The sequence below is a fragment of the Vipera berus genome (genome assembly GCF_964194415.1).
Source record: "Vipera berus genome assembly, chromosome: Z".
NCBI classification, from domain to species: domain Eukaryota; kingdom Metazoa; phylum Chordata; class Lepidosauria; order Squamata; family Viperidae; genus Vipera; species Vipera berus.
Window position 1 is genome coordinate 3,590,881 of NC_138205.1, and position 15,487 is coordinate 3,606,367.

Sequence of the window (15,487 nt, forward strand, 5' to 3'; positions counted from 1 at the left end):
CAAAGTGAGAGAGGGAAGCAGTTGGGAAGTTGGAAGGAATTCTGGAAAGGGATAGGGGGAGGGGGGGCAGAGGACCCCTCTTGTAACCACTTTGCAATGAAGACTTTTGTGGCAAAGGAACGCTTTTTGTGTTCTATTCTGTTCTGTTATTTTTTCTGTTTTCTATTCTATTCTATTCTATTCTATTCTATTCTATTCTATTCTATTCTATTCTATTCTATTCTATTCTATTCTATTCTATTCTATTCTATTCTATTCTATTCTATTCCTGTCCTATGCTGTCTATATCTGTCTGTCTGTCTGTCTATCCATCCATCTCTCTCTCTCTTTGTCTCTTTCTATCTATCTATCTATCTATCTATCTATCTATCTATCTATCTATCTATCTATCAATCATCTATCTATCTATCTATCTATCTATCTATCTATCTATCTATCTATCTATCTATCTATCTATCTATCTATCTATCTATCCTATCTATTCTATCTATCTATCTATCTATCTATCTATCTATCTATCTATCTATCTATCAATCATCTATCTATCTATCTATCTATCTATCTATCTATCTATCTATCTATCTATCTATCTATCCTATCTATTCTATCTATCTATCTCTATCTATCTATCTATCTATCTATCTATCTATCTATCTATCTATCTATCTATCTATCTATCTATCTATCATCTCTTCTCTCTCATCTATCTGATTTATGTCTATTATCCATGTCATCTACTGCTAAGCTTGTAAGCCGCCCTGAGTCTTGGGAGAAGGGCGGGATATAAATGGAATTAAAATAAATAAAAATAAAAATACTATTATCTATCATATATCTATTGTGCATGGTCTATTTGTCGCTTCTATTATCTGTCATATATCTATTCTATTCTCTCTCTCTCACACCCACACACTATCTATCTATCTGTCTGTCTCTCTGTCTGTCTATCTATCATCTATCTAAAGTCTATGTCTATATCTATCTATCTGTCTGTCTGTCTGTCTGTCTGTCTGTCTATCATCTATCTAAAGTCTATGTCTATGTCTATTTATCTATCTATCTATCTATCTATCTCTTGCATGCTGCTCGTCTCGCCCTCTTTCTCTGTACTGAGTATGGAGATGGGACAGAGTAACCTTTCCCAGCCAGGGGAATCTTCAGTTGTTCTGGCTTCTCATCCAAAGCCAGGACCTTGGTAGCTAAAGAATGGAGGGACCTGCACATCTGGAGGGTCAAGACGTTCAAAGATCATCTGCTGAGATAGAACTCCAGACTCACCAGCTGACTTGCCCTGCTCTCCTATTGCTCAAGTACCACCATCTCTTTGGAAAGACTTTAAAGACCAGCCAGAGACCCTCCTTGGATTTCAAACACGGTCTGGGATGCCAGAAAGCACCTGAGGCCACTAGGGAGAAGACCCTCGTTCCCTCTGATTCATCTAAAATGCTCCTGAGTTTCAGGACCAGGAAACAGCCTAAAAGTCTCACCGGGCACCAGGAATCCCTCCTGCTCCACCAACAGGTCGATCTCTCCAGCTGTGATTTCAGGCAGGTCTTGCTCATCCTAAGGCAGGAGGAGAAAGCGCTATGAACCTCTCCCGCTCTGACATTACAAATCACAACTCTGTTATTCTGTTCTGTTCTGTTCTGTTCCTTATTTCTATTCTATTCTGTTCTATTCTATTCTATTCTATTCTATTCTATTCTATTCTATTCTGTTCTAATTATTTATTATTCTATTCTATTCTAATTATTTATTATTCTATTCTATTCTATTCTATTCTATTCTATTCTATTCTATTCTAATTATTTATTATTCTATTCTATTCATATTATTTATTATTCTATTCTATTCTATTCTATTCTATTCTATTCTATTCTATTCTATTCTATTCTATTCTATTCTATTCTATTCCTTATTTCTATTCTATTCTGTTCTGTTCCATTCTATTCTATTCTATTCTATTCTATTCTATTCTGTTCTGTTCTGTTCTGTTCTGTTCTGTTCTAATTATTTATTATTCTATTCTATTCTAATTATTTATTATTCTATTCTATTCTATTCTATTCTATTCTATTCTATTCTATTCTATTCTATTCTATTCTAATTATTTATTATTCTATTCTATTCTAATTATTTATTATTCTATTCTATTCTATTCTATTCTATTCTATTCTATTCTATTCTATTCTATTCTATTCTATTCTATTCTATTCTATTCTATTCTATTCTATTCTATTCCTTATTTCTATTCTATTCTGTTCTGTTCTGTTCTGTTCTATTCTTTCTTATTCTATTCTATTCTATTCTATTCCATTCCGTTCCAATTTCTATTCTATTCTATTCTATTCTATTCTATTCTATTCTATTCTATTCTATTCTATTCTATTCTATTCTATTCTATTCTATTCTATTCTATTCTATTCCTTATTTCTCTTCTGTTCTGTTCTATTCTATTATTTCTTATTCTATTCTATTATTTCTTATTCTATTCTATATTCTATATTCTATTCTGTTCTGTTCTGTTCCCATCCTTGTCTTCGCCTCTTCCCCACTTCCCAGCAGGAAGGCTTACTTCAATTTTCAGCAGTGTGATGGGCTCCGATTCCTTCAGTGTGATCGCTTCAGGAGGGACGGTGATCCCTGGTTTTCCTTCGGCATGACAAGATTTGAAAGTTAGTGGTTGATTTTGCAAATTTGCACTCTCTCTTCTGGCTCAGAGCTGTGGAAACGAACTAAAATGGAAGTTCCATTCGGTAAAAGACACAGGTAATCCTCGACTTACAATTCATTTGGTGACCATCCGAAGTCACAATGGGACCTATGACCGTTTTTTTCACACTTATGACCATTGCGACAAGCAAGGTCAATAGGAGAAGCCAGGATGACTGAACGAACTGCTTGCTCAATTAAGCACTGCAGCGATTCACATAACCCAACGGTGGCAGGAAAAGTCATACAATGGAGCAGAACCCACTTCGCCAATGTTTCGCTTAGCAAAGGACATTTTGGTCGTCAGTTGAGGACGACCTGTGCTGGGAAAATAAATAGCTGGCCTTGCAAAGCCAGGAAATTCAGAGAGTTTTTTTTTTTTTAAATTCACGGCCCAGTAATGTGGTTTGCTCATCTTTCACGAGGTAAAAGATTCTGGTTTTTTTAATTATTATTACCATTAGTTTTGCTGCAAAAGATTGCAGGGTTACCAAAGGAATTCTGCAAGGTTATTTCCGTACAACGGCTGTTTCACAGCTGTCGGAGACAATGGCATTCAAGCAAGCAATGATCAAACGGAAGGGAGGGGCGGCATTGTGCAAACAGCATGAAAACACTTGTTAAAACTGGGCTAGCTGTCGGCAAGCCTGAAACTTCTCAACCAGAAGCTGCAGAGAAGAAAAAAAAAAGAAAAAAAAAGGAGAAGGTGGCAGCCTGTTTTCGTGATCCTCCGAAACAAAGAGGGTCGGGTCACCGTAATTCCCCCCCCACACACACACACGCCTTAATTTCCCGCAAAAGGTCACGTCTTCCTATCGCGAAGTGTTTTTGTTTTTGTTTTTCCAAAAGGCGACTGGATTTTCCAGTTTTTCTTCCTTAAAGAGGTTTCGCTTCTCATCCAAGAAGATTCTTCAGTTCTGGCTGCAGGATGGAGGATGGAAGGATTTATATTCCTTTGCGGTCGGCTGGCCGTTAGCACTCCCTCTGGGAATAATCGTTGAGGCCACTCGGAGGTTTATCTGTGCCCTCGGGAGTCACAGATAGCGCACATGGGTTGTCCTTCAGCAGTTCCAAAAAGGCTCCACACCCATTTGCGCTCTGATTCAGATGACCCTGAGGGCACACAGATAAACCTCCAGGTGGCCTCAACGACTCTCCGAGGGAGTATTAACGACCAGATGACTGCAAAAGAATACAGCCAGTCCAAGAAGCTTCTTCGGTTCTGACCGAATGGTGGAGGATGGAAGGATTTATATTCCTTTGCGGTCACCTGGTTGTTAGTACTCTCCCTGAGAACTCTGGAAGCCACTGGAGGTTTATCTCTGCCCTCAGGATCACCCGAATCAAGAGGGCAAATGAGCGTGGCGCCTTCTTGGAACTGCTGAAAGGACCGCGTTGTAAAGAGGAGAGAGAGGCGTTGTTATGACACCACCAGCCCCGTTGAGAAAGGGATTCGAAAGAAGGGTTCGAAAGCGGCCATCTACGTTAAGACCGAACAGTCCTCTCTCAACAGAGGGGGAGGAATAGGACACCACCTCTCTCCTTGTTCACAACGCGGCCCTTTCAGCAGTCTCCAAAAAAAGTTCCACACCCATTTGCGCCCTGATTCAGATGACACACAAGGGCACAAAGATAAACCTCCAGGTGGCCTCAACGACTCTCAGAGAGAGTCCTAACGGCCAGATGACTGCAAAGGAATACAGGTAGTCCAAGAAGCTGCTTCCGTTCGGACCGAATGGTGGAGGAGGGAAGGATTTATATTCTTCTTTGCAGTCACCTGGTCGTTAGTACTCCCTCTGAGAATCGTTGAGGCCACTCGGAGGTTTATCCGGGCCTTCAGGGTCATCTGAATCAGAGGGCAAGTGGGTGTGGAGCCTTCTTGGAACTGCTGAAAAGGACCGTGTTGTAAAGAGGAGAGAAGTGGTGTGGTAACAGACACACAGACACACACACCTGTGTGGAGAGAGGGGTTTGCAACAGAGGGGGAGGGATACGACGCCACCTCTGCTCCTGTTCACAACGCGGCCCCTTTCAGCAGTTTCCCAAAAAAGTTCCACACCCATTCGCGCCCTGATTCAGATGACCCAGAGGGCACGCAGATAAACCTCCAGGTGGCTTCAACGATTCTCAGAGAGAGTCCTAACGACCAGATGACTGCAAAAGAATATAAATCCTTCCATCCTCCACCATTCAGTCAGAATTGAAGAAACTTCTTTTCTTTTTTAAAAATTTTATTGGATTTTAATAGGGTTAGGAATAAGATAGGGTCAGGGTCGGGGTTGGGGTTTAGGCTGGGTTAGGGATCGGGGTTGGGACTAGGACTGGGTTGTGGGGTCAACATTGGGGTTATTTTCCCCCGGTAACATTTTCAGTATTTAGCAAAGAAAATATTGTCTGGGTCAGGGCTTTTTTTCTCATAGAACGCTCAGAACGGAGTTCCGGCACCTTTTTTGGATGGAACCTTGTAGGGTAGGCAAGGCGGGTTGTATGACGTGTGTGAGTTCCGGCACCTTTTTCTTTTACAAAAAAAGCACTGGCCTGGGTACATATGTTTAGGTAACGATAATTGATATAGCGACAGATAGCAGTAGTTAAGTACGATTGGCTATCGTAGACAGTGTTAATTAATCAATGTATAACATTCTTCTTACTCGTACGTATCGGAAATGACATATCTGGACTGAGGGGTTTTAAAGTTTTTAAATTGTGATTTTAATTTTTTGGGGCTAGACTTAATTTTATTTTAATTTTATAGTGTATTGTTTTTAAATTTTGCCTTGTAAACCGCCCTGAGTCCTTCGGGAGTAGGGCGGTATATAAACCGAATTAATAAATAAATAAATAATAATATCGTGCTCCTTTCTCCCTCCTTCGTTTTCCTAACCCTCGCTAGAAATTATCCCGTGTGCTGAGGTAAACTGAGTCTTCTTTCTCTTTAATATCTCTAAAGGCAATCTATCAGAACCGAAGAAGCTTCTGGAAGGAGAAGCGAAACGTCTTCGGGAAAGAAAGAAAAAAAATAAAGGAAGTCCAGGGGCCTTTTGAAAAAAAACAAAACACCTTTGGGACAACCGTGGATCTCCACAGAGACTTCAACGCTACAATGCTTTGAAAGCTGCGGTCCCAAAAAAAAAAAGCAGGTTTTTCACAAGTGGCTTCGTAACTTCTGGGCCGTTTCCCGTTTGAAGCCGAAGCCGAGCAGAGGAGTGTGAAACCTCTGCAAAGAACAGGGTGCGAGTCACCACATCCTCCCACCGCTCAAAGTGGTTGTCTGGGTTTTCCATTTGTGGGTTTGCAAGTCTTCCTGAAAGGCCAAACTGTTTCACGGGTGGGGGAGGCAGGCCTGAGGATGAGAGAGACTTTCAACCATCACCCCCACCCCACCCCACCCCACCCCAAACTGCAGACCTGAATTTTCGGCCTCACCTGCCCTTCGAGGCGGGACAGAAGGAGGGGACCGTTCCAGAGGGCTTCTGTCAGGAGTTGGGGCCTCCAAGATGTCTCGGACCTTGGCAAAGAGGAAGACGGATCAGTCTGATATTGGGCCAAGAATTGGATTCTTGCGTCTCAAGTGGGAGATTTTGGCAGTTCTGGACCAGCTGGATGACCTTAACAGGGTCAGGCGTGGTTAGTGTGGATGGGACACCACAAGGAAACCCCGCCATTGCAAGTGACGCTAGAAAATAAAACATCTACAAGTCCATATTTTCTGTATTAAAACTTCCTTTTTACAGCCCTGTACAGGTAACCCTCTACTTACAACAGTTCATTTCGCGACCGTTCAAAGTTACAACGGCACTGAAAAATGACTGTTTGTGACGGTTTTGCACACCCACAACCGTTACAGTAATGTCACATACTCAAAATTCAGGCGCCTGGCAATTGGTTCGCATTTATGACGCTTGCAGCGTCCCGGGGTCACGTGATCCCCTCTTGCGACCTTCCAACAAGCAAAGTCAATGGGGGAAGCCAGATTCACTTAACTAACATAACAACTGGAGCGAGTGACTTAACAGCTGTGGCAAGAAAGGTTGTAACATGGGGCAAAAGCCAGTCAACAAATGTCTCACTTAGCAACAGAAATGTTGGGCTCAATTGTGGAAGAAAATAATAATAATAATAATAATAATAATAATAATAATAATAATAATAATAATAATAATAATAATAATAATAATAATAATAATAATTAATAATATGGGATAGCCCAAAGAAATACAACAAGGATGTATTGTTGGCGGAGCAGTGGGCTAATGCCTGCTTAGGTAACACCAGCTGCCTGCAATTAGTGCAGGTTCACATCCCACCAGGCTCAAGGTTGACTCAGCCTTCCATCCTTCCGAGGTAGGTAAAATGAGGACCCAGATTGTTGGGGGCAATTAAGCTGACTTTGTAATAATGCCGCTTGGGGTGTGTGTGAAAGCCCTAACAAGCAGGCATATACATAGAATGAAGGCTACTGCTAAGCTTGTAAGCCGCCCTGAGTCTTCGGAGAAGGGCAGGATATAAATGGAATTAAAATAAATAAATAAATCCTGGCTCCCCACCAGGCTGACCATGCCTGGGGTTGTCAACAGCTTAACTCATTAGGCTTATCCTGAGTGAGCAGTTATCGCCCGGAGCTGTCCAACCCCTCTGCTGATCTGCACCATCAGCCTCCTGCTGTGCTGTCCTTTGTGTATGCTGGGAGGCATACACTGCAGTATATATAGCCAAGATATTGCAATGGAGTTTGGCTTGGACAAATGTTGCCACACTTACTCTCAAAAAAAAAAAAAAAAGGAACAATAGTGAAAGCTGAAGGAACCAAGATGCCCCACGGAAATAACATGAAGAGTCTGGATGAGGAAGATTACTATGTAAGGTTTTACACTTAGCCTAAAAATTGCCCCAGCATTACTCAGGAATTTAAAAGAGCCAAAAAAAAAACCTCCTGAGCCGAGGTTTCGGCAAGCAAACAACTTTTATTTTTGATCAACACAGAGTTGGGTGGCCACGTCTCTCTTCGTGGCTGGTAGAGAGATGATGGCAACAACCAGGAAAGATGTCTTCCACCTTGGAAGACAGCAACGGATGGAAACTAGTCAAGGAGAGAAGCAACCTAGAACTAAGGAGAAACTTCCTGACAGTTAGAACAATTAACCAGTGGAACAAACGTGCCTCCAGAGGTGGTGAATGCTCCAACACTGGAAGTTTTTAAGAAGAGACTGGCCAGCCATTTGCCTGAAATGGTATAGGGTTTCCTGCCTGAGCAGGGGGTTGGACTAGATGACCTCCAAGGTCCCTTCCAACTTATTGTTATTGTTATTGTTATTGTTATTGTTATTGTTATTGTTATTGTTATTGTTATTGTTATTGTTATTGTTATTGTTATTGTTATTGTTATTGTTTTATTTATTTATTTATTTATTTATTTATTTATTTATTTATTTATTTATTTATTTATTTATTTATTTTATACCTTTCCAGAACAAAAGAGATCTGGTCTTGGCACTAGGAACCAAAAGGTACAGAAAAATAATCCCTAGATGATGACTCATACACAACAACAACCCAGGCTCCACCACAACTCCTTTCCCCCCCTCCCCTTTTAACATGAGGCTTTTACTTTTCCAAAATACATAAAGCATCTGACTACAAAATAATGATTACATAATAACAATACAAATATCAATATAAAATGGTTGTTAATGATTACTATAAGGGACGCGGTGTGGCTCAGTGGGTTAGGACGCTGAGCTTGTCGATCAGAAGGTTGGCAGTTTGGCGGGTCGAATCCCGAGCGCCGCGTAACAGAGTGAGCGCCTGTTACTCGTCCCAGCTTCAGCCAACCTAGCAGTTCGAAAGCACGTAAAAATGCAAGTAGAAAAATAGGGACCACTCCGGTGGGAAGGTAACAGCGGTCCGTACGCCTTTGGCATCTAGTCATGCCAGCCAAATGACCACGGAGACGTCCTCGGACAAGCGCTGGCTCTTCGGCTTTGAAACGGAGATGAGCACCGGCCCCTTGATTCGGAAAAAAATAGCACGCATGTGCGGGGGAACCTTTACCCTTAATGGTTATAATGTCAAACTTATAGTAAAATCATAACCACAATAAAATCCCTTCAACTACAAATACTTGAGTATCCTTCAAGCTAACATCAAGCACACTGAAGTCAGGAAAAAAAATCAGAGGTGAAGAGAGTGAAGAAGATCTTAAAGTCCAAACTCAAGGGAGGAAATACCGTGAAGGCAATTCCAGTCATTGGCAATTCCAGTCATTCGATACACAGCTGGAATAGCGGACTGGACTCAAGCAGAACTAAAAGCAATGGATAGGAAGACCAGAAAAAGAATGACAATGAACCAGGCCCTTCATCCACGCGGTGACATTGACAGCTACCTAGAGTTGTCTCTCTCGAGACAAGAATGGCACCATAGAAATCTAATCAATCGGTGAAATAAATAGCAGTCGCACTTAGAGCCGTATACCGCTTCACAGTGCTTCACAGCTCTCTCTAAGCGATTTACAGAGTCAGCTTCCTGCCCCCAACAACCTGGCTTCTCATTTTCCGACCTCGGAAGGATGGAAGGCCGAGTCAACCTTGAGCCGGTGAGAATTGAACTGCTAGCAGCTGGCAGTCAGCAGAATTAGCCTGCGGTACCGCATTCTAACCACTGCACCACCGCGGCTCATGTAAATAAATAAATAAATAGTCTGTGGCCAAGGAAACTGGATGATGCAAATGGAGCTCAATGGGAACATTTCCCTTTTCCTGGAGAGGCCCAGCGCTGGATTGGAACTCGCTGCACAGAAACTAGAAGAGCTTGCGGATCTGATCCCGGAAGCCGGATGTGCTGGTGGTGGTGGGGAGGTTAGGGTGGAGAGAGTAGCAGGGGCACCTCCAAAAAGGAGGCTTCTTACATGTGGGATGGAGAAAGGACTTGGCAGCAGCGGTTCCATCATGCCGAAAAAGGGGTCGGGGGCATCCTCCAGAGCTTCCATTAGAGCCAGTTGATCCGGCACCAGCAGACCTGGTCTAGAGTTGGGAAAAAGATAATGATAAGGTAAGGTAAGGTAAGGTAAGGTAAGGTAAGGTAAAGTAAAGTAAGGTAGGATAGGATAGGATGGGATGGGATAGGATAGGATAGGATAGGATAGGATAGGATAGGATAGGATAGGATAGGATAGGATAGGATAGGATAGGATAGGATAGATGATAATAGATAATAGATAATAGGTAAGATAGGATAGGATAGGATAGGATAGGATAGGATAGGATAGGATAGGATAGGATAGGATAGATAACAGACAATAGACAAGGTAATGTAAGGTAACGTAAGATAGGATAGATAATAGATGATTGATGATAGATAATAGATAATAGACAAGGTAAGAGAGGATAGGATAAATAATAGACAATAGACAATGTAGATAATAGACAATGGACAATAGACAAGGTAAGGTAAGATAGGATAGATAATAGATAATAGAAAAGGTAAGGTAAGGTAAGAGGATAAGATAGGATAGGATAGGATAGAATAGATAATAGATAATAGACAATATAGATAATAGACAATAGACAAGGTAATGTCAGGTAAAGTAGGATAGGATAGGATGGATGATAATAGATAATAGACAATAGACAAGGTAAGGTAAGATAGGATAGATAATAGATAGATAATAGATAACAGGTAATAGGTAATAGATGAGATGAGATAAGATACCCTTTATTGTCATTTTTTACTGTGGGCACACTGGCACACATTAAAAATGAAATTTTCTTGCCTGCTCTCAAAAGTGTACATGTAGATAACACACATAACACAAGAGAAAGAATTATCTTGCCAAGGAACCTTACAAAAACCACAAATCACAGGCCTTTGAAATCAGTCAGGGAAAATCTCAGTCGCTCACTGTTCAAGGTCGGTCAGATCGATCCTTATTTGTTGATGGGCACGGCTAAGGAGCTCCAAGCTGTGTTGAATTTCCTCTGTAAAGAGAGAGAAAAAAAATTTCAGAACCAGGGGAATCACCCAAACGTGGACGCATTCTTAATCCAAATGTTTCCAAAACATCTCAGTGATTAATTTCGGAAAAACCCCTGGGAGAAGATTCTGGAAGGAAAATAAAAATGCAGAAATGCTTTTCATTCGTTGCTTGATTTAACTTCTTCCAGATGTGTTGCACCCAACCACTAAAAACCAACAGACTTTATATTTTAGCCTACACAGCAGTGTTTCTCAGCCTCGACCACTTTTAAGAAGGGTGGACTTCATCTCCCAGAATTCCCCAGCCAGCATGGCTGGCTGGGGAATTCTGGGAGTTGAAGTCCACCCGTCTTAAAAATTGCTGAAATTGAGACGCATTCACCTACTGAATCTGGCGTCTTATAAGACAAGCAACTTTTGTGGGACGCATCTGATAAGTATGCCGCAGCGCTCAAAAACGTCTGCCTTTTAATCAAACTTTTATCTTAAAGATGCTACCAGCTGCCTCTTGTCCCAAAAGTGCTTTTCCAAGGAGGCAACACTTGTTTTTTCCTCTGAAGACATTTCGCTTCTCATCCCGGAAGTTTCTTCAGCTCGGACTGGTCACCCTTCTTGGAAGCTTCTGGGATGAGAAGCGAAACGTCTTCAAAGAAAAGCAAGGAAGTCCAGTTGCAAAAGCACCCTTGGGACAAACACGACCCTGGAGGACCGAGAATCTCCATCGACGTTCAGCTGCTTCTTGGACTTCGGAAAGAAGGAAGAAATTTCTTCTAAGAAGAGAACAAAAGAGACAGCTAGTTGGGATAGAAATCGTACCAACAAGATATTGGCACTGGCGACTGTAGACCAAGATCACACCGTACTGCAACTGAGCGGAGAGGTAGAGCGAGAATCGTGGCCGGGATGAGCCAGGAACCGGCGACGGGACACGGACCAGGATGTACGCCATGATCTCCTCACTGTAAGGAAAAGGAAATACAGAGAATATTTAGGTACATCTATATACATCAGTAACCAGGTTGTTCACCAAAGCGCCGGAGGGAAGGACGAGAAACAACGGTTGGAAACTGATCAAAGAGAGAAGCAACCTGGAATGAAGGAGAAACTTCCTGACAGTGAGGACAATCAACCAGTGGAACAGCTTGCCACCAGAGGTTGTGGGTCCTCTATCACTGGAGATTTTTAAGACGGGGCTAAACAGCCACTTGTGTGAGACGGTATAGGTCAGTGGTGGCAAACCTATGGCTCGAGTAGAGATGGTAGAGCAGAGGTCACCAACCATTGTCGACTGGTGGACTGGAAGGGAGGGGGAAGCATTTTACGTGCGTGCGTGTGCGCGCGCATGGGGCCGCAAGCATGCACGTGCTGCAAATGGGGCGGGGCTAGTGCCTGCATGATACTCACTAGCCCTGCCCTGTTCTTGCGCGGTGCAGTGCCTTGTATCAGCGCCTTGCAGCACAGTGGCCCATTTTTGCACCCCTGGTTTCACTCAGAGGCGCCTCCCTGCCCCCCCCCCCCCAGGGCACCATAATGCTGATGCGCCCCTGGCACTTTGCAATAAATAAGTGGGTTTTGGGTTGCAGTTTGGGCACTCGGTCTCTAAAAGTTATAGGTCCTCCTGCTTGAGCAGGGGGCTGGACTAGAAGACCTCCAAGGTCCCTTCCAACTCTGTTATTCTATTCTATTCTATTCTATTCTATTCTATTCTATTCTATTCTATTCTATTCTATTCTATTCTATTCTATTCTATTCTATTCTATTCTATTCTATTATTCTATTCTATTCTATTCTATTCTATTCTATTCTATTCTATTCTATTCTATTCTATTCTATTCTATTCTATTCTATTCTATTCCTTATTTCGTTATTCTATTCTATTCCTTATTTCGTTATTCTATTCTATTCTATTCTATTCTATTCTATTCTATTCTATTCTATTCTATTCTATTCTATTCTATTCTATTCTATTCTATTCTATTCTATTATTCTATTTTATTCTATTCTAATATTATTCTATTCTATTCTATTCTATTCTATTCTATTCTATTCTATTCTATTCTATTCTATTCTATTCTATTCTATTCTATTCTATTCTATTCTATTCCTTATTTCGTTATTCTATTCTATTCCTTATTTCGTTATTCTATTCTATTCTATTCTATTCTATTCTATTCTATTCTATTCTATTCTATTCTATTCTATTCTATTCTATTCTATTCTATTCCATTCTATTATTCTATTTTATTCTATTCTAATATTATTCTATTCTAATATTATTCTATTCTATTCTATTCTATTCTATTCTATTCTATTCTATTCTATTCTATTCTATTCTATTCTATTCTATTCTATTCTATTCTATTCTATTCTATTCCTTATTTCGTTATTCTATTCTATTCCTTATTTCGTTATTCTATTCTATTCTATTCTATTCTATTCTATTCTATTCTATTCTATTCTATTCTATTCTATTCTATTCTATTCTATTCTATTCTATTCTATTCTATTCTGTAATTCACTTAACAATTGTTTCATTTAGTAGCAAAAACTTTGGGCTCAACTGTGACCGGAAGTCTAGGATGATCTATAATAATAATTAAAAAAACACCCACCCAGCGGGCCTGAGTTCCTCTTTTAGGGAAGGTCACCCGTCACTCACCAAGTTTGGGGAACGTTGACTTTCAAGTATTCCCGCTTTAGGAGTTTTGCGGCACCAGTGGCTGCCAACCTATGGGACATAAGACAATGTCAGTCTGTGGGGTGGGCTTTAAGACACCCCCCCTTGAACCCATGTGCAACTCTATTCGACTGCACCCAACCTCTGAATTTCCAACAAAGGCAATTACCAAATTGTAGAAAAGCATCCAACATGGCGTTGCAGAACGCTGGGATAGTAGAACATGCTGGAATCAGTGTTGAAGAATAAGAGGAAGAAAAGCAATAAGGTTGTTCGATTTTTAGAAATTTATATATATATATATGTATAATATTATATATATGGAGGGATGTTTGCACTTTCTTCTAAAGAGTGGCCCTTTTCCAGAAAAGAAAGCTATATTATATATATTGTATTATTTTATTATTATATATATATATATAATATATATATATTATTCAAATTGATTAAGAGGCAGATATATTTAAGTCTGTTTGAAGTCAGGAGTTTGTTTGATCTTAGAAATCAAGTAATCTTAATGCTTTAGTTTGATTCGAGACAGCATCAAATTTTAGACAGGCACTTTGTCTTCCCCATAAAGTTAAATTATTTCATTGCGAATTAGGCTTTTTATCGAGATTTAAAGTGAAAAGATGTAGAGAGCGGAGTTGTGGAGATTTTTTTTTTAGCAACGCTTTTAAATTAAAAGGGTCACATGAACAAGTTAATCAGCAAAAGACCCCTTTTAGGCCTAGAACTAACTATTATATAAGAAAGCAGAACTGAAGCCCAGTGGATCACACCATTAAAAATAAATCTTACTATATTACCGGTAATTGTGAGAAGTAAATGAGGATAGAGTATTAAGAATTAAGATTTTGGTAAAAGGAATTGGCAGGACTGTAGTAACCACCAGAAACTTGAGACAATTAATTAACACCAACTGAACAGAGCTAATTAATAAGGGACAAATGATTGAGCTGGAAAAAATAACAGATTAACAGAACCCAGAAATTCAAAATTTTAAAAATATATTTTTTTAAAAAAAAACCTCGTCATCAAAAGTTCAAAAATGGAAAAGGCAGATTCCCCCAAAAAGACAATTAACAAGGGGCTTAATTAATGCCTGATAATAAATTAAGCTGTTTTAACTGGAGTAAAGCCAATTGCTTGGAGCTTTCGACCAACTCTATCTTGTTAATTATTGCGATTGTTGAGAATTAAGTTGAAAAAAATTAATAAAACGATACACTGAAAGAGTTAAGCCATCCCCAAAATGGGGGACCTGGTTGGTGAGTGATTTTTTTAAAAAAATATGGAGGAAGTAATTAAGGGATTAATTGGAATTAAGAGAGGAAAAGGTTTGGATTCCAAATGACTCTTGTAAATTAAAGTCTCTAAATTCCCTCAGTGTATCCTAGACATCAAATGAAACAGGTGTCGGTTTTGCCTCTAAAAGAACAACTTTGGACCAATCACTGCTGTTTTCCAAAGCTCTGGCCAATAAGAATCTCTCCCTCCTTTAATGGCTCAGCCAATCCCGGCATGAAGAAAAAGATGAAGGTTTCTTCCAGCTTGGAGACAAGACAATAGTTCCATAGTTCCAACCAATCACATCTCTGTACAGTATTCACTCTTCTGCCCCGCCCCCCAAATCCCACTGTGCACAATTGAGTAGCTCCACGCTCCTGATTGGATGGAGCCCAACACTTGCTGTCATCCCGGCTTCTTTTGGGAGGGTGGACCAATAAGAAGGCTGTCTGGAGTTGTAGCCAATCAAATCTTAGCTCTTCGGTTCTCAGGTAGCATAAATGCCATTCAGTCTTTTTTGCCCAGGTTCCTACCCCAAGGCTCATTCACCCACCCGCTTGCTAAGCTTGACCAATGAGATGAAAGAGTTTGAGAGGAAAACCATCCAATCACAGCGCACCGTGATTTTGCCCTACCTATTTACCCCGGAGACAGTGTACTTCACCCCAAGGATTAATTAATTGATTTATATCCCGCCATTATTATTTTTATAAACAAGTCAGGGTGGCCCACATGGCTAATACTACTTCCTCTTCCTATCTTCCCCACAGCAACACGCCTGTGAGGTGGACTGGGCTAGAGAGAGGGAATGGCCCAAAGTCACCCAGCCAGTTT

The 15,487-nt window shown here is 40.6% G+C and overlaps 1 protein-coding gene across 1 annotated transcript in view; it reads right to left on the reverse strand.

Annotated features, from left to right (window-relative positions):
* LOC308677942 (meiotic recombination protein REC8 homolog) overlaps positions 1-13,588 on the reverse strand; it is a gene marked incomplete at both ends in the record, with an annotated part of 22,580 nt that extends 8,992 nt beyond the window's left edge. Inside the window, 8 exons of the mRNA XM_081344665.1 lie at positions 1,488-1,563; positions 2,576-2,652; positions 6,139-6,220; positions 9,620-9,734; positions 10,613-10,688; positions 11,503-11,645; positions 13,346-13,414; positions 13,533-13,588. Of these exons, the coding sequence (XP_081200791.1) occupies positions 1,488-1,563; positions 2,576-2,652; positions 6,139-6,220; positions 9,620-9,734; positions 10,613-10,688; positions 11,503-11,645; positions 13,346-13,414; positions 13,533-13,588 (694 nt within the window). The remainder of the gene's footprint in view (positions 1-1,487; positions 1,564-2,575; positions 2,653-6,138; positions 6,221-9,619; positions 9,735-10,612; positions 10,689-11,502; positions 11,646-13,345; positions 13,415-13,532) is intronic.
* Between the last annotated feature and the right edge of the window lie 1,899 nt (positions 13,589-15,487).